Raw genomic sequence first — 20034 nt, 5'->3', positions numbered from 1 at the left:
TCTGACCAGGTTTTTGCCACCTAATCGGAGAGCAGCATGATGTAGGGACAGGTTCCCTTTGACAGGGTATTCTCAAGTTCTTAAATTGCTTTAGTTGCACAACGTGAAATAAGCAAGTTTTCAATGGACTTTCTTTCTGTTCGTGCTGTCATTCTCCTGCGATAGCTTTTATCTTTTATAGTTTACAGCTCGTTTCTATGGAGCTATGCTGAGCGGGCAATAGTTACATTCCAAGAGCAAGGTTAACTAGTCTGACATCCCAGTGGGCTCTCTCCAGCCCATTTATTTCTATACAGCAGTTATTTGCTCACCTTCCTCCCTCCTCTCCATCTCCTGAAGAGATGCGGTTATAAATCACCAGCCTGTAGCTTTCATCTCCTAACCTCTGCTCCAGAGCTATGTTCACACGCATTGTTAACTCTGTAAGGCAGTGTAGGCTCGGAACCAACCACTGGTGTTCCAGAAGAACTTGTGCTGAGCTGTATAATTCTACTGATACTACAGGTCTCTCTGGATGACCATTCTAGTGAATAGTAGGAGAGCTCGTCCTGCTAGAAACCAGGACGTAATGAGACTAAGAAGATTACATCACGAGCTGCTCAAGAGACAACTTGAGAATACCCCTGTATTATTATAAGAAGACTTCAGCCTGCATGTAGCAGTTGTGCTCTGCATGAAAATGACTGCACACCGTTTTCGAATAGGGATTTTTATTTTCTGGTCCCATGTACTTCCCACATGAGCAAAAACTACTTTTTTCTAAATCGCAATGTATGGTAAAGTGAGCTCGTTGCCCCATGTTTCCAGCGGCGCAGCACAAAACCTGCTGTAATGGTTGATGTAGTGGGATTATGGTTGTGACACATTGTGCAGTTAATTTCTATGCTTATATCACGAATAGAAATGTTGCATCAATTTAAAAAGAGAATATTTAAAATGCAATGATTTCTTTTCCTTTTAGCATTCGCTTGGAGTTACGGAGATGTCCGGGTTTATTTGCGGTTATGTTTCTTCTGTTTTTTATTTGGGCTCTCGTTTTCCTCAACTCCATAAAAATGTAAGTATATGTCTGATTAGAGAACCTGAAAGGTGTCCTCCAGCTGTAGGGAAACGCGGCTGTAGTGCCGGAGCCGGAAATAGCCGCACGGACCCTCTTTAGGGCTCATTCTCACATGCGAGAAACTCTGATCAGTCTCGCACATCAGTACCCGGCACTCGGATCGGAGCGTGCGGCCGCGTAGCAATACATGCAGCCGCACGCTCCGCTCCTAAGTGTCGGGGGCAGTGCCGGGTATTGACGTGCGAGACTCATCCGAGTATCTCGCGTGTGCAAATGAGCCCTTACCTCCATTGTAGTGTGCAGTCCTGGAGGCAGAAAGCTAGGAGACGGCACGGACTGCGGGGTCTGCACCGTAATCATATTTCTAAGTGGCCAGAGGCCCGTACATCTGCATGAATATTAGTAGCTCTTTTTAGCTTTCTACTTTAGATGAAGTCATTCTTAAAGTTACACATTTGAGAAGTTTTCTGATAATGGCAGAGCCATCTCTGCTCAGTGAGCTCCTCATGAGCGACGTTTCCAGGAACGAGCGTCTACATTAGTCATTGGTTAACGCCTGACTATTTTAGTTTCATGGTTTTCCTTGATTACAGGGACTCTCATGGGAGAGTCACCCAGCCACGGCAGAATCCGACACTGGCTGCGTTATTGCAGCCTTGTTTTACTCTGAAAGTCTGTAGCATATCCCTGCCCAGGTCTCCTAGACTGACGGCTCTCTCCCTTTGTGTTTGTATAGGGAGAGGCATGAAGAAGCCGTCTGGCCCCTGCCTCTCGGACTAGTCTGCTGAGACACCAAGTCCCATATTGGCTTTTAAGTGTGTTTTGTGACACGGGCAGCTTTTGTGGGAATAGCGTACACTTTCTACAGTAGCGCAGCCAGTCTGATTTATGCTGCCCGTGGTTTAGGCAGCATGAGTCTCCTGTGCAGTTCCCTTTTAAAATGTAAGTTACAGAAGTATGTGCTGCAAACATGACAAGTTTGACATAAATAATAATCTTTATTTTTATAATAATCTTTATTTTTATATAGCCATCATATTCCGCAGCGCTTTACAGGTTGCACACATTACCATCACTGTCCCCGATGGAGCTCACAATCTAAATTCCCTATCAGTATGTCTTTGGAATGTGGGAGGAAACCGGAGAACCCGGAGGAAACCCACGCAAACATGGAGAGAAAGCTAAAAGAAGCTGGCAATGTGGAGGCTCAAAGGACACCTGGAGGATGGCCGGTTATCTTACAGAGCGTCCTCCCAGTTCCTTCAGCCTAAAAACCGTTTGCGGTTCCTTCATTCCCCAGCTTCTAGTAACAAGGAGTAAACTGTGCATCCCTATTAGATACTGGTGAACCGTGGTTACTTCTATTTTCTGCTCCCTTGTGGATTTGCGAAGTTATTAATTTTTATAAAGAATAATTGTAACCAGATTTGTTCTTCTTCTTCCTACAGTTTCAGAAGAAATCTACAGAGGGATTATCATATATGTTGTTTGCATTAGCCATGCTTGGAAACTTTACGTACGGGTTGAGTCTTATGTTGAAATTGCCTTCAGTTCCATATAGTAAGAATCGCTATATATTACACCATTTGCCCTGGCTCATTGGAAGTTTTGGTGTTCTTGTACTCGACTTTTTTGTATCCTTCATGTAGTTGCATTTCTATGACCAGTAATACCGGTGAATGGTAAATTTTTACTGAGCTGTGACAGGTGATGCTGCACAGTGCGGTGTCATGGCCTGGATGAGCCTTCCACAGATGACCTGTTTATATTAATGCAGGTGGAGCGGGGAGAAATAAACCGTATCCCTTCTCCCAAAATGTTACATATGAACACTAACCTAAATGGAACCTTTTTCACATTTTGTTTCTACCCACTGAGGTCTTTGTCTTTCACCTTCGAGGACATATGATGCCCGTAAGGTGTGTGTATGTGGTTTTTCCCATGAATTTGACTGAAAACAAATTGTGGCCTGCTTCATCAGACCACTAAACTGCATGTCAAGGTTTTACTAATTTATAATAAAACATGCTTAATCAGTTCAGTTTAGCTAAATGTACAGTGGCTTGCACAGGGCTGTTGAGTCGGTAAGCCAAACCTCCTCAATTTTCCATGACTGACTCCACAGCACTGGTCACTACTGACATGTACATAAAGTGCAGCACAGATTCATCTCAACTAAAAGCAGAGATCCCGAGATCAGGAACAGAACAGACATTTATTGGACATTTCATAACTTTCCAAAATTCTTATGAAAACATTTGCAGCACATCCTGGATTGTACTACGGTGCTAAATCTATCATATATTTTAAATGGACACTGACACCAACTCCATAGCCCTAGACTTGCAAAAGTTTTCTCCCACTTTGACATTTTTCGTGTTTTGCGACCTCACAACCTGCAATTTGCATCAGTTTATGTAAAGAACGTGCCAACAACTGAAAATTTAGTTTTTCTTTTTGTGAAACAAACAAAAAATAGGACAAAATAACTGAACTTAAGTGTACATAAATATTCACCCCACCCCTAAAGTTAGTACTTTGAAGAGTCTCCTTTTGTGGCAATTGCAGCTGCAAGTTACTTTTGGATAAGTCTCTATGGGCTTTCTACATTTTGCCACTGGGATTTTTGCCCATTCCTCAAGGCAAAACTGCTCCAGCTCCTTCAAGGAAGATATCCCCTGGTGAACAGCAATCTTCAAGGCTGCCCACGGGTTCTGAACTGTATTATTTTCTTGTCGGGTGAACCTCCGTCCCAGTCCCAAATCACTGAATGACTAAAACAGGTTTTTCTCAAGACTAGATCTGTATTTCACACCGTCCATTTTCACCTTGCCTTAGACTGTTTTTCCTGTCCCTCCTGCCGAAAAACATCTCCACAGCATGAAGCTGCCACCACCATATTTCACTGTGGGGATGGTATTCTTGGGGTTACGAGCTTTGTTGGTTTGACGTGAGACATAGCGTTTACCTTGGTGGCCAAAAAGTTCAATTTTGGTCTCATTTGACCACAGCACCTTCCTCCATACATTTGAGGGGAGTCTCCCACATGTCTTTTGGCAAACTCGAAAATGAGCCCAAAAGATCTTCCTTGGCATCCATCAAGAACAAGCTGGTAGTCCTCCCCAAAGGTGGGAAAGGGGGGTAGTCTGAAATAATGTAGTAGACTTTTGTTTTAAAGTGTGTGTGTGTAATAGTAACTTGTGTTGGCCGCTAAGGGTGAATGGACATCTGTGAGCAATTGATGGCCACTGGTCCCACACTGGTTACAATGGATAACCTCATTGCTGACCTACAGTATATGACTTCATGCCAAATGCAAATTTTTTTGAATTAACGTTTATACATTTACAGATGTTTAGTTTTGATGTCAAAACCTCTATCAAGTGTATGCTAATGTTTTGTCTGTGATTTCCTTAACTTAAAAACCCCAGATGACTGCACAGTTCATTTTCTATCGAAAGCATCGGACCACCCAGTCTAACCTACTGGCACTGGAAGTGGAGCCATTGCTTGTGGATGAAGAGGAAACCTAGTGTCTCAGACCGGCCTTTCAGTTTTCTAAATATATATTTTGTTTTTTTGTTTTTTTATTTTAATTTGCTTAAAGACTTCTTATCGTGAACTTTTATAATCCATATTTTTGAGTGACCAAAGTCTTAATTGAACTATGTTAATGTTACATGAGTTTTTTTTTTTTTAAGTTACATGGATGGTTTCTAACTAGTTGTTGCCATGATCAATGCTGCTTTTAATTTATTTTTGTGTAGTTTCCAAGTGATAACATTTACAGTGATGCTTTAAAGCCAAAAATGTAGACCTTGTCATCTGTTCGTTAGATCTGCAGTTCAAGCAGGCTGTAAGGCCTCTTTCACATGTCAGCGTGTCCGGTACGTGTGGTAGCAGTTTTCACACGTACCGGAGACACTTCCGAAAGCTGACAGCTGAGGGTTGCAGCCCACAGCTGCCAGTCTTGCCTGGCTGGTTATCAAAAATACAGGGGAACCCACGCCGTTATTTTTTATTTATCGCACAGGCGGCGGCTGTTCTCGCTGTGATCAGCTGAATACAGCTGTAAGGCAGGGATTACACATGTGAGAAATACGGCTGAGTCTCGCATGGTAATGCCCGTCATGTCCGCCGTCACTCAGAAGCGGAGCGTGCTGCCGCATAGCAATACATGGAGCCGCACGCTCCGCTCCTGAGTGACGGCGGCAATGCCAGGTATTAACATGTGAGACTCTGCCATATTTCTCGCATGTGTGATCCTGGCCTAAGGGCTCATACTAATTTGTGGGGGGAAAAAAAAGGTCTAATCTGGACCGAAAAAAAAAAACAAAAACGGATGAGTGTCATGCTTGTACAATGTGATTTTTCTCACATAGCATCTGTATGACAACTGTATGCTTTTTTTTTTTTTTTTTTTTTTTTCTTTGCAACTATTTTTCTACAATCATTTACAGGACCATTTACAGTGTTCTATGTCCGAGTGGTAAGGTATCTGTAAAAAACGTACGGCATACGGATAGTCCGTATGCCATGCGATTGTTTTTTTTTGTGTGTTTTTTTTTTTTTAATTTTTTTTTTTCTATATTTTTTTTTTATTTTATTTTTCCCACACCCATTGACTTGCATTGGCGAGTCTTGTCTGAGATTCACAGCATGCTGCGATTATTTATTATTCATTTTTCTCAGTCCGATTTCAGCTGAGAAAAAAATCACAGATGAGATGTAACCCACTGAATAACAATTTTATCTGATTGCACTTGTCCCTTTTTCTTACAAATGAGTATGAGCCCTAAACATTGTCCCCTTCTAGCACTGATTGCAGCGTGAGCAGGGGACAGTGATGTGAGCTGTCTTCAGCACCCGGCTCCAGGTAACAGTGTGAACAGTACTGCTGATTCCCAAGCGCCAGTACATGTCATACTGATGCGACACACAGTTGCCACATGTATGATACACACAGACACTGATATCTCCAGGACAGGTTTTTCCAGTAGCAGAAATATTTGGATGTGTGAAAGAGCCCTAAGACAGTTGTTTGACTTCATTTCAACAAGCAGCTGGTGTCCAATCTGATTAGTTTTTTTATGTACTCTGCAAAGACCTTCTTGGAAATGGCTCCTGTACTATTACTTGCTTTGTAAAAGGAGATGTGCAGGACTTCACAATTGGTGACCTACTAATGGTTGCTGCTTCAATATGACATCAGTGAAGGTGTGACACATGGCACCTCCTAAAATCAGCCCAAAACTGCAGTGGCCAGAATTGGACTATGTATGGGGCAGAGCACAGCAGCCCCATACACTGCTTAGTGGTGAGTAAACAGGAGATGGTTTAGTACCTGGTAGGGTTGCTGTGTTTTGTCCGCTGCTAGAGCAGATGGGAGGGTCTGACCCCCAGCTACCTCATATTGGTGATGTAAGTCCTGGACAGCCCCTTAAATTTAGACAACAGTTCTTTATCCACGATTAAAACTTACTTTGGCGTGTTAGAAAACTATTGGCCCAGTTGACCGAACACTGTCACTTTTGGTGCTAAGTTGTACAAATTACCACAAATTTCAACCTTTGCATTAAAAGGCGGATGGGGATCCACTGAAAATCTACGGGATCAATTGACTCATTGTGGATGCCAGATCCTTGCCACCAGTCCATTTATTCTCTGGAATGGATTATTTTAGCATGTAAATAAGATTTTGTAAGATGTTATCAAGTGTGAATGTACCTATCAAGGAATAACTCGGTGATTTGTAAACTACACTGTATTGTGCACAGTTTGTAAGTGTAAATCTAGAACGATCTAAAGAATACTAAACTATTTTACCGGTATTCTTGTGTGGGGGGGTCCCTGATCGCTAAAAAGACAGTGTAGGTACTAAGATCAAGTGTAAAAAGTGTAACAGTAAATCACATGTGCGCTAGGGACTCCTGTACTATTTGTGGTGCTTAAAAATGTTTCTATAGGTGGATTATAATTTGCCATTTTCTTCCATTTTAACAATTTCTTCCAATTTGAAGGAATGACACATTACAGGTAATACTACTGCTTTATGGAAGACTATTAATGGGCCCAGGGTTGTAGAACAACATACAGTAAATATGGTCCTCTGATGTTCCTCTGTACTTTGTGTGCTATCCCCAATTGTCACCCGGCTTCCTCTTTCAGGTGGGATGTGAGGGTGTTAGGTGACCACTGCAGTCAATCGGTGGAAAGTGTTTGCGCGCACAGATATATATATTTTTTTTTTTCTTTTTGCTTTCTCCAATCTGGCCCATTAATAATCTTTTGAAGAGAATCTGTAAGATCAACCCTCCTAAGCGGTCTACACGACACCTTGATATCTGCAATCTGATGTCTTATTCCAGAGAACTCCGGATTTTTCTTGGGGATGATGTTGTCTGGATAATAACTTTGCCCCTAGATACTTATTTTGCATGAAGGGGGAGTTACCAGTGAGACAAGTAACTAGAACAGAACAGGAGAAATTAAATTAGTCTTCTTGAAAACACATTTTTTGCAGCTCTCTGAGCTCTGCTGTATTGTAACAATATTGCAATTCTGTGTGCCTGTGAGATGGAGGCTGAGAGGAACCTGCAGATGTTACGGTAAGTATAACTAGCGTCCTCCCCAGACCCTGGAAGATCTCTTTTATGTAAAGTAATAAGAGGATTTCCCAGCAACAACTCAGCTGATGTGAGGCAGGGATGACTGGTTTCAGCATTCTATAACCTGCATGTTCATATTAAGGCCGGGATCACACATACGCGAGATACGGCCGAGTCTCGCAGGTGAAAACCCAGCTCTGGCACTGACACTCCGGCAGCCGCACAGCAATACATGGAGCTGCACGCTCCGCTCCGGAGTGCCGGCGCCAGAGCTGGGTTTTCACCTGCGAGGCTTGGCCGTATCTCGCTGTAGTGTGATCCCGGCCTAATGGATTAAAGGGAACCTGTCACCCCGTTTTTTCAAGATAAGCTACAAATACTGTTAAATAGGGGCAGAGCTGTGCTTTACATTAGTGTATTTTGTGAGCCTTTATTCCCCACCTATGCTGCTGAAATACCTTTGTAAAGTCGCCGTTTTGGGCTGTCACTCACGCTGGTCAGGTCATATGGGCGTGGTGACAGCGCTGTTTCTCCCCCAGATCTCCGTTGGTTGCGTAGTGGTGTGCGCATGTCCAACAGGCGAATCCAGTGCGCAGGTGAAGGAAAAGAGCGCAATCTGCGCTATTCCGCGGTTTATCGGTGGGCGCGGCCATCTTTGTGAGGCCGCGCGTGCGCAGATGGTTCTCGGCTTCCCGGGGCTCCAGGAAAATGGCCGCGGGATGCCGCGCGTGCGCACATGGAGATCTCGGCGGCCATTTTCCTGAAGCCCCGGGAAGCCGAGAAGAACCATCTGTGCACGCGCGGCCTCACAAAGATGGCCGCACCCACGATAAACGGCTGAATAGCGCAGATCGCGCTATTTCCTTCAAGCTGTGCAGTGGATTCACCAGTTGGACATGCGCACACCACTACGCCACCAACGGAGATCTGGAGGAGAAACAGCGCTGTCACCACGCCCATATCACCTGACCAGCGTGAGTGACAGCCCAAAACGGCGACTTTACAAAGGTATTTCGGCAGCATAGGTGGGGAATAAAGGCTCACAAAATACACTAATGTAAAGCACAGCTCTGCCCCTATTTAACGCTATTTTTAGCTCATCTTGAAAAAACTGGGTGACAGGTTCCCTTTAAATGGGTTAAATGTGGTGACAGATTCCTTTTTTTAAAAAGTAATGGACAATACCTTTTTAAGGAAGTTTCATGTGTTTGGCTAAAGTGATATTTAAAAAAAACAAAGTGTACAACTTTTAGGGTATGTGCACACGTCAGGATTTTTTGCGTTTTTTTTTTGCGGATTTTCCCGATAAACGCTATAAAATCGCTAAAAAAACGCAAACAATATGCATCCTATCATTTAGAATGCATTCTGCATGTTTTGTGCACGTTTGCGTTTTTTTCCGCAAAAAAAAACACATTCCCGCAAAAAAAAAAGGAGCATGTTCATTATTTTTGCGGATTTCCCATTAAATTGGAGTGTCCGGAAAAAAAACGCTAAAAATCCGCACAAAAAACACGTAAAATCCGCGCAAAAAACGCATGTGGATTTCTGGCAGAAATGTCCTGATTTTGTCAGGAAATTTCTGCAAGAAAATCCTGACGTGTGCACATACCTTTATTCCACTTGTAAGTGATGGTGTTTCTGTAAGAAAGCACAAATTGCATAGAACTATTAATCATTGGACTCATGTGGAAGGAAATGTTCAAGTAAAAGGTGTAAATGTGTTTCTATATTGTAACCTGGTAAAATGTAATATTTATGAAAACTTTCTAAATGTATTGAAAAAGATGTCTAATTTTAATATATGAAATGTATTGTTACAGGCAAATTTGAAGTAAGGTGCAATGTATGTCTGGGCATTTCAGTTTCTGAAAATTACTACTTTCTCCAGAAGAGGTGATCCATCTTCATGTTTGTGTTAAGGTATGTGCACATATTGCGGATTTTTCTGCGGATCCGCAGCAGTTTTCCATGAGTTTACAGTACCATGTAAACCTATGGAAAACAAAATACGCAGTGCACATGATGCGGGAAATACCATGCGGAAATGCTGCGTTGTTTACTCTGCAGCATATCATTTCTTTGTGTGGATGCTGCAGCGGTTTACACCTGCTCCATAATAGGAATCCACAGGTGTAAAACCACAGGTGAAATCCGCTGAAAAACCGTGGTAATTTTGCAGTAAATTCGCAGTCTGGATTTACCAAAATCAGTGCGGAAAAATCCGCACACCTTTCCGTAACGTGTGCACATAGCCTTAATGTGTGGGTTTTTTTTTTTTTTGTTTTTTTTTTTTTTTTAAGATTCTGGAGCAGAAGCCAAGTTTTTGAGAAGGATTTGGAGCGCTTCCACTCCAAGGTTCTGCTCTGAAAACTCTGCAACATGCTCTTGTTTCATTTCTGCGGTTTCCCCAAGCAATGCATGAGGGTTTTGTTTTTTGTTGTTTTTTTTTTATTTGCCATACAGTGCCAGGCTTTTCTTTTTTTTTTTTTTTTTTTTTTTTGGTAATTTAGTGCTAATTTTTATTCTCCTTTTAACAAGGGGACGTGGCTTACACAGGATTCTCTGGTCGGGTCTTACGACTGCTTTGCATTATTACCCTGAGCCACAGTCTTCTTGGTAAAACCATAGAAATCCCTCTTCATCCCCTAAAAAAGCCAATCTATCGGGAAACGTATGGCTGTTTTTAAAAAATAAATTAACCTGAATACTTAAAGGCACAACAGGAAAAAGAGCAATGGGGAATTTTGGCGACCTGTTTGTATGGTTTTTTTGTTTTGTTTTTTTGTATTTCCAACACCTAATATGGCTGACTTCATTTGACGATTGTCTGGAAATTATACACGTATGATACTATTACTATATTTTGGAGACTAGAAGACTCCCTTTACTTTTTTGCTAAAAAATGAAATAAAAAAATCCTCTAGTGAAAGTGTGCATCTCGTAGTTAACTGCCTCCGGGCTTTAGATTGGGGAGAATGCTTATACAGGTGCAGGACAGGAGAGAGTTACCAGAACTGCACATCACTAAGGCTACTTTCACACTAGCGTTAACTGCAATCCGTCACAATGTGTCGTTTTGCAGAAAAAACGCATCCTGCAAAAGTGCTTGCAGGATGTGTTTTTTCCCCATAGACTTGTATTGACGACGCATTGCCACACGTTGCATCCGTCGTGCGACGGATGTGTCGTGCTTTGGCGGACCGTCGGTAGCAAAAAAACGCTACATGTAACGTTTTTTTGCTGCCGACGGACCGCTTTTTCCGACCGCGCATGCGCGGCCGGAACTCCTCCCCCACCTCCCCGCACCTCACAATGGGGCAGCGGATGCGATGAAAATCTGCATCCGCTGCACCCGTTGTGCTGCGCAAACAAAGCTAGCGTCGGTAACCTCGGCCCGACGCACTGCGACGGGCCGAGCCCGACGCTAGTGTGAAAGTAGCCTAAGCTGTACGGATGCTGAAGGTCCTAACTATGCCGGTAAGGCACTTAAATAATGTGGTAGTATATACACAGGCAGCAAAGATGTGCATGCATGTAGCAGAACTGCGGGTATATACTGTGCGCTGCAGAGTGTACACAAAACTACATTGTTTTTGATATTCCCTGGTGTTTAGCTTTGACACAACTTTGCTAGTCGTGTGTATTAGGTGTGACTTTGATGCATTTACATTGCGAAAAGGCACTAAAAACACATGCATTTTTTTTCTGAAGATTTTCTATATTTAGTGCAAATTTATGGGAAAAAGCTGCACATAAAACTCGGAATCTCATTGGCCATGTGCACACGTTGCAGATTTCCTGCAGAACTGCAGCGTTTTTTCTGCACAAACGCTGCAGATCTGCAAGTGATTTACAGTACAATGTAAATCAATGTAAAAAAAAAATGCTGTGCTAATGGTGCGGAAAATTCTGCACGGAAAACGCAGCAGATTCGAAAAAAAACCATGCCAATTCTTTTGTGCAGATCTGCAGCGTTTCTGCACCCACTCCATAAGGGCTGTCCCACACGTCCAGATAATTCTGGTACCGGAAAAATCGGTACCGGAATTATCCGTGTCCGTGTGCCGGTGCGTTTCAGTGGCACATCAGTGTGGCACACGAGCGGCTCACGCGTGCCGCCCGTGTCCCCACTGGGTACCACACGCACCGTGCCGGAGACAGCGCTAAAGTTTAGCGCTGTCCCCTGCATCTGGTGCTGAAGCCCCATTCATATCTTCTCTGCAGCAGCGTTTGCTGTAGAGAAGATATGAATAATTGTGTGTAAAATCAAGATCCAGGTCATCAAAACCTGTGCGACCCCCCGCTGTGATGAAAATACTCACCCAGCTTCCTCGCTGGCTGGCGCTGCTTCCTGTCCTGGCTGCACCTTCTACTGTATGAGCGGTCACGTGGGGCCGCCGATTAGTCATGAATATGCAGCTCCACCTCCCATAGGGGTGGAGCTGCATATTCATTACTGTAAATGAGCGGCCCCACGTGACCGCTCATACAGTACAAGGTGCGGCCAGGACAGGGCGCTGCGAGGGAGCCGGGTGAGTATTTTAATCACAGCGGGGGGTGGGGGGTCGGCGCACAGGGGGTGGGAGGGGGATTGGGACCTGGATCTTGATTTTACACACAATTATTCATATCTTCTCTACAGCAAACGCTGCTGCAGAGAAGATATGAATCGCGGCTTCAGCACCAGTGGGGGCGGACAGTGCTTAATGTAGCGCTGTCTCCTGCACGGCACACGGACAACGTCCGTGTGCAGGACGTGTTTTACACGGACCCATTGACTTTAATGGGTCCGTGTAATCCGTGCGCTCCCACGAACACTGACATGTCTCCGTGTTTGGCACACGGAGACACGGTCCGCAAAAAATCAATGACATCTGCACAGATGCATTGATTTTAATGCGTCTACGTGTGTCAGTGGCTCCGGTACGTGAGGAAACTGTCACCCCACGTACCGGAGCCACTGACTTGTGAAACCGGCCTAATAGAAATCCGCAGGGGTAAAAACGCATGAAATCCACACAGAATCAGCAGGAAAACCGCAAGAAAAACACATCAAATCTGCACCTGCGTTTTCTGCCAAGAGATGCAGAATCCACACAGAAAATTCCAGAGGCAAAACCGCAATGTGTGCACATACCCATTAGACAGTGACATGTTGCAGAATTGAAACATGCCGCAGGTCAGTGTAACAAAATAAATAGTGAGAGAGATTTCTAGAATTTCCATCCACTTTGCTGGGATTGTAAAGCACTGCAATTTTGATGCGGCCAAAAAAACCCCGCAGCATCAAAGGCTCATTGTGTACATACGGCCTAAAAAGGTTTCTCCATATTCTACACTAGTGCATTAATGGTGATATTAACACCAGAGACGTTTTAATTAGTTGAATAATTTTTTTTTTTTTTTTTTTTGCTTTGTCTGCTGAGGTGCGTCCTACGGTCCAAAAAATTTTTTAGAACCACTTGCAGGCAGAACAGTCTTTTTAAATCCTGGTGATCTGTTCACGGGACAGTTGGATTATGTTCTCTGTAACACCTATACATGCAATACATGGCTATTTTCTTAGTAATATCTTATTTTAGGGTATGTGCACACAATGTCTGATGCCATCATGACCATTGAATTTTTACAAGCAGAAGATGCTTCAGGAAAAAGCTGGTGGTGTTTTTCTATGTATAACGTAATGAGTATCTTCCAGGTAGATGCTGCCTGAATTTTCAGCTCGCTATTAACAGCTTTGCAACTTTCAAAGCCTAAAGTGGATAGAAAAAGCTCAAGACTGAACATATACAGTACACAGCAATGCCAAAACAACTCGCTGTGCTGATCGTTCCTTCTAGCATTTTTGAAGCACTTTTTCAAATCTCAGGTGGTGTTTTCAGAGATTGTTTTTTTTTTTTTTTTTTTTTTTTTTCTTGTGTATATTTATTATTTTTACCTCTTGTGTAACATGTATAAACATTTGTGGATGAGGTGCTAAGTTCAGACTTTCTACAGTGCAAAAATTCATGCAAGCAGGATTTTAATTTTTTCTTTAAAATAAGAGTTATAGAAATGTACCTATCACTGCTACAGTGGCTGACTGTGGTCATAGTATGTGTCAAATAACATGATTTTTTTTTTTACCCTGTAGAAAGTCAATAAGGAAAAGACAAAATGAAATCCTTATGCTTAGTGTGTACTTCTGTGACAGTTTTCTCTCTATTAATTATTCTTTGGTTTGAGGTGAAGCAGATCATTAAAGTATTAACTTGGTCGTGTATCACTGAAGCAGAAATCAACATGACGTGTTGAACATGACATGAACTTTCATAGCACGCTGGTACTTGTGGTACAATACCAGCTGTAGAGCCGCAGGACGTGAACACACAATGTTCGGTACCTTAATACTCTGGGGCACATTTACACCCCTGTCTAAATGTGCATTGCCTTGACAGATTTGCCACTAAACAGAACGGCTCTGCTCGGATAGTAAGATTGCTGCGCAATTTTCAGTACAGCGATTTGACAACTACATGAAAGGTGGATACCTGAAACAAATGGACTGAAAATGTGTATTTTAACTGTTACTTTATAAAGGGTTTTTTGTGCAAACTGTATGTGGGTTAATAAAGGTTTTTCTTCAGGTCACAGCATTGGTCAGTTGGTTTGGTCCTTTAAACTTCATGTGACATTGTATGAATGAAAGCATGTAGATCGTACAAGGGTTGTGGTACCGTTCTCTTTGGTTTTGTTTTTTTTATTGGTTTCCTTGGAGAACGCAGACATGTATGTGTTGACCATCTTGGGTTGTGAAAAAAATTTTTTTTACCATGAACATGTTGGTTTAGCCGAAACTTCTTATTTTCACAAGAGAAATGGTACAATAAAATATGGGATCCTTTTTTTTTTTTTTTCGGAATACGCTAACAACCCACGTGTGGTTGTAAATATCCTTTTGATCTTTTTACTGTGCCTGAAATTAAAACCATATTGAAATGCAGATTTTGCTGGAGTAGTTTGCGGGTGCCATCTCACAGTGGCAGAGTCCCTGAGGTGCCAGAACATAACCCCCCCCTCCCCAATAAGTGACCCCCATTTTACAAACTACATCTTAAAATGAATTCCTCCAGGGAGGCAATGAGCATGTTGGCACCACAGGTGTTTAACAAAATTTTACACTGTTGAGTGGTTTATTTATTTAATCGTATGAACATATATTTTAACTTCATATAAGAATGAATACTAAATAATAAACTGATTGAAAGGGGACAAAGGAACAGAAATCAGAGTCGAAATGATGTAAAATATATTGACCAAGAGATCTAGATGTAATTTGATTGTCTGGTCGTCAAAATTGTTAGTCCTTTAGCGTTACCCAGGGTGCACCACATGGAGGCGGACTAACGTTGCCCCCCACCGTTGAGTGGTGAAGAAAAAGTAACAACTACATTTCCAGGTCACCACCTGACGGCACACTGGAGGACGTCCTTATCCATCATGGGTCAGGAAACGCGAGAGGTTAAAAGGTCCCTCCCCCTACCACCCTTCAGTGTTTTTCCTGTCCCATTATGGATAGGAACGGAAGAGAGAAGACTGACCGTTCTATGCGGGAGGTGTGGATCGGGGGCTTGGCTTCACCCTTCCCACCATGAGGCACCTGCCAGCCGACACCCGCTAAGGGTCCCTCTGCCTACCAGTGTAGCACTGCTCCTGGTCTGAGGGTCGCTTCCTCCTGCAGGGGTCTCTCGACCCTTCCGCCGTACCCCCTGGTGTATCCGGACTCGGCGGCTGCCTCTGCTGATGGTGGCATCTCCATGCGGCTGTGCCGGGGGAAGTCAGGCCACGTTACACCGCTCTCAGTTCCGGCTGCGCGTCACTTCCGGTTTGCGGCCAAGGGGGGCGGGCGGCGTCTCTTCAGCCGGAGCGGTCGGATGGTGCGTAAGCGCTGCATCAGATGAGCAGAACATAAAGGTATGAAGTTTGGCAGGGGGGGGGGTGAGCATTAGGCGATCTCCAAGCTGGTATCATGAAGGACGCGGCTAGATCCGATGTGGGGCAGGAGAGCATAGCACCAGTAAGTGAGGGCTGAAGCCCTGTAATATTTGGAACCTTACAAAATAATTCACAATAGTAGCAGAAGCTATATTTCTTGTAGGGTGCCTCCTTGCCTGATAAAACCTTAAAGAAGCCCAGCAGGAATAAAAAGTATCTAAGCTGTGCGGCTAAAATGGATACCTGGCAGAAACCCCTGTGTGAAGCGTGCACCTGCAAGATTATAGGAGAAGAGCCTCCGAAAAAGGGAGAAGATATTTATTTTCCGCTGCAGACACGGGAGAACTTTTAGAGGCTTTAAGGCATACTATGCAGATTTAAGAGCCTCAACAAACTTGTTCAGTACAGGATGAGATGTTTGGAGGTTTACGCTCCCAAACCTCTAAGGTCCATGATTCTAGAGGAGTGGGAGGAAGCATAGAAAAGACTGATAATTCCTAAAGACTTCAGACTCCGCTTGCCGTTTGATCCAGAAGAGGTTAAAGAATGGGTGGACATTCCTAAAATAGACATCCCGCTGGCTAAAGTGTCCAAAAGGACTGCAATTCCTTTTGAGGACTCTTCCAACCTAAAAGAACCCATGGATAGAAAGGCAGACGGCCTTTTAAAAAGGGCTTCAGCCGCAGTCATTGGAGCCAATATAGAGGCAACATCAGTTGCTCGCTCCATGCACCTATGGATAGATGATCTTCAGGATCAGTTAACAGCCAAGACTCCTAGGGAAACTATCGTGAAATCCCTGCCTCTGTTAAAATTGGCAACCACCTTTTTGTCAGATGCCTCTGCAGAATCAGTTAGGTTTGCAGCTAGGGGTCAATCCCTATCTAATGCAGCCCGAAGAGCTATCTGGCTCAAGAGCTGGTCGGGAGATATGCATTCTAAGAATAAGCTGTGTTCTATACCTTTTTGCGGGGGCAGGGTCTTCGGACCGGTCCTCGATGATATTTTAGAGAAGGTCTCAGATGTAAAGAAAGGGTTTCCTGAAGAAAAGCCTAAAAAATTCCAACCCTTTCGTAGACCCCACTATAATCAAAAGCCAGATTACAGGGGGAAAGGAAAGCAGGGTAGATGGAGTTATCAAAAAGGTGGGGAGAACAGGTTTAAAAGCAAAGACTCGAGCTACTCAGGTTCAGGGTCTAGTTACCGAAGGAAATGACGCCATCAGAGTGGGGGGTCATCTAGCCCAATTCCTGGGAGGATGGCTGGAAGTGACAAGTCCTTGGGCCTTACTGGTGGTGTCCCAGGGATACAAAATAGAGTTTATATCTCCCCCTCCCGAAAGATTCCTGGTTTCCAGCTCCCATCTAAAATCGGCGTCCCCCATGTGGTCAGATATACACGACCTCCTGAACATGGCAGCAATTGTTCCGGTACCCTCTCAGGAAGAGTACAGAGGTCATTACTCAAATCTCTTCTCAATAATAAAACCGTCTAGAGTCAAGAACAATAATAAATCTGAAACATTTAAACAAATGGGTGATGTACAATAGATTCAAAATGGAGTCAATTCAGTCAACCATTCCCCTGTTAGGAAAGGGTATGTTAATGTATACTCTGGATCTAAAGAGTGCATATTACCATGTACCTATTCATCCAAGTCAACAAAAGATTCTGAGGTTTGCGGTAAATATGGAAGGCAAAATTTACCATTTTCAATTTCGCTGCCTCCCCTTCGGCCTAGCAAAACTTATGCCACCACCTATACCATATCTGTGAAATCAGAACATAATTGTGATTCCTTACTTAGACGACTTTCTAATAGCGGCAGACTCAGTAAACCAGCTCAGGATCAACTGTCAATCCCTCATTTCCACACTGGAGAGTCTGGGTGGATCATAAATTGGACAAAATTGGATCTGATACCCAAGTCCAAAATAAAGTTCTTAGAAGTCATGCTAGATTTACATAGTAACATAGTAACATTGTTAGTAAGGCCGAAAAAAGACATTTGTCCATCCAGTTCAGCCTATATTCCATCATAATAAATACCCAGATCTACGTCCTTCTACAGAACCTAATAATTGTATGATACAATATTGTTCTGCTCCAGGAAGACATCCAGGCCTCTCTTGAACCCCTCGACTGAGTTCGCCATCACCACCTCCTCAGGCAAGCAATTCCAGATTCTCACTGCCCTAACAGTAAAGAATCCTCTTCTATGTTGGTGGAAAAACCTTCTCTCCTCCAGACGCAAAGAATGCCCCCTTGTGCCCGTCACCTTCCTTGGTATAAACAGATCCTCAGCGAGATATTTGTATTGTCCCCTTATATACTTATACATGGTTATTAGATCGCCCCTCAGTCGTCTTTTTTCTAGACTAAATAATCCTAATTTCGCTAATCTATCTGGGTATTGTAGTTCTCCCATCCCCTTTATTAATTTTGTTGCCCTCCTTTGTACTCTCTCTAGTTCCATTATATCCTTCCTGAGCACCGGTGCCCAAAACTGGACACAGTACTCCATGTGCGGTCTAACTAGGGATTTGTACAGAGGCAGTATAATGCTCTCATCATGTGTATCCAGACCTCTTTTAATGCACCCCATGATCCTGTTTGCCTTGGCAGCTGCTGCCTGGCACTGGCTGCTCCAGGTAAGTTTATCATTAACTAGGATCCCCAAGTCCTTCTCCCTGTCAGATTTACCCAGTGGTTTCCCGTTCAGTGTGTAATGGTGATATTGATTCCCTCTTCCCATGTGTATAACCTTACATTTATCATTGTTAAACCTCATCTGCCACCTTTCAGCCCAAGTTTCCAACTTATCCAGATCCATCTGTAGCAGAATACTATCTTCTCTTGTATTAACTGCTTTACATAGTTTTGTATCATCTGCAAATATCGATATTTTACTGTGTAAACCTTCTACCAGATCATTAATGAATATGTTGAAGAGAACAGGTCCCAATACTGACCCCTGCGGTACCCCACTGGTCACAGCGACCCAGTTAGAGACTATACCATTTATAACCACCCTCTGCTTTCTATCACTAAGCCAGTTACTAACCCATTTACACACATTTTCCCCCAGACCAAGCATTCTCATTTTGTGTACCAACCTCTTGTGCGGCACGGTATCAAACGCTTTGGAAAAATCGAGATATACCACGTCCAATGACTCACCGTGGTCCAGTCTATAGCTTACCTCTTCATAAAAACTGATTAGATTGGTTTGACAGGAGCGATTTCTCATAAACCCATGCTGATATGGAGTTAAACAGTTATTCTCATTGAGATAATCCAGAATAACATCCCTCAGAAACCCTTCAAATATTTTACCAACAATAGAGGTTAGACTTACTGGCCTATAATTTCCAGGTTCACTTTTAGAGCCCTTTTTGAATATTGGCACCACATTTGCTATGCGCCAGTCCTGCGGAACAGACCCTGTCGCTATAGAGTCACTAAAAATAAGAAATAATGGTTTATCTATTACATTACTTAGTTCTCTTAGTACTCGTGGGTGTATGCCATCCGGACCCGGAGATTTATCTATTTTAATCTTATTTAGCCGGTTTCGCACCTCTTCTTGGGTTAGATTGGTGACCCTTAATATAGGGTTTTCATTGTTTCTTGGGATTTCACCTAGCATTTCATTTTCCACCGTGAATACCGTGGAGAAGAAGGTGTTTAATATGTTAGCTTTTTCCTCGTCATCTACAACCATTCTTTCCTCACTATTTTTTAAGGGGCCTACATTTTCAGTTTTTATTCTTTTACTATTGATATAGTTGAAGAACAGTTTGGGATTAGTTTTACTCTCCTTAGCAATGTGCTTCTCTGTTTCCTTTTTGGCAGCTTTAATTAGTTTTTTAGATAAAGTATTTTTCTCCCTATAGTTTTTTTAGAGCTTCAATGGTGCCATCCTGCTTTAGTAGTGCAAATGCTTTCTTTTTACTGTTAATTGCCTGTCTTACTTCTTTGTTTAGCCACATTGGGTTTTTCCTATTTCTAGTCCTTTTATTCCCACAAGGTATAAACCGCTTACACTGCCTATTTAGGATGTTCTTAAACATTTCCCATTTATTATCTGTATTCTCATTTCTGAGGATATTGTCCCAGTCTACCAGATTAAGGGCATCTCTAAGCTGTTCAAACTTTGCCTTCCTAAAGTTCAATGTTTTTGTGACTCCCTGACAAGTCCCCCTAGTGAAAGACAGGTGAAACTGCACAATATTGTGGTCGCTATTTCCTAAATGCCCAACCACCTGCAGATTTGTTATTCTGTCAGGTCTATTAGATAGTATTAGGTCTAAAAGTGCTGCTCCTCTGGTTGGATTCTGCACCAATTGTGAAAGATAATTTTTCTTGGTTATTAGCAGAAACCTGTTG

At 43.0% G+C, this 20034-nt stretch overlaps 1 protein-coding gene across 1 annotated transcript in view; it reads left to right on the top strand.

The window, feature by feature from the left end:
- Positions 1-6658, top strand: part of LOC138638268 (lysosomal amino acid transporter 1 homolog) — a 47543-nt gene extending 40885 nt beyond the window's left edge. The window contains exons 5-7 of the mRNA XM_069727443.1: positions 962-1057; positions 2509-2694; positions 4492-6658. Coding sequence (XP_069583544.1) covers positions 962-1057; positions 2509-2694; positions 4492-4593 — 384 coding nt within the window. The 3' untranslated portion in view covers positions 4594-6658. The remainder of the gene's footprint in view (positions 1-961; positions 1058-2508; positions 2695-4491) is intronic.
- Positions 6659-20034: the final 13376 nt, after the last annotated feature.

The sequence above is a fragment of the Ranitomeya imitator genome, chromosome 5, assembly GCF_032444005.1.
Source record: "Ranitomeya imitator isolate aRanImi1 chromosome 5, aRanImi1.pri, whole genome shotgun sequence".
Classification (NCBI taxonomy): Eukaryota; Metazoa; Chordata; class Amphibia; order Anura; family Dendrobatidae; genus Ranitomeya; species Ranitomeya imitator.
Note: the sequence above shows the minus strand (reverse complement) of the source record. Positions and strands in the feature narration are given on the sequence as shown.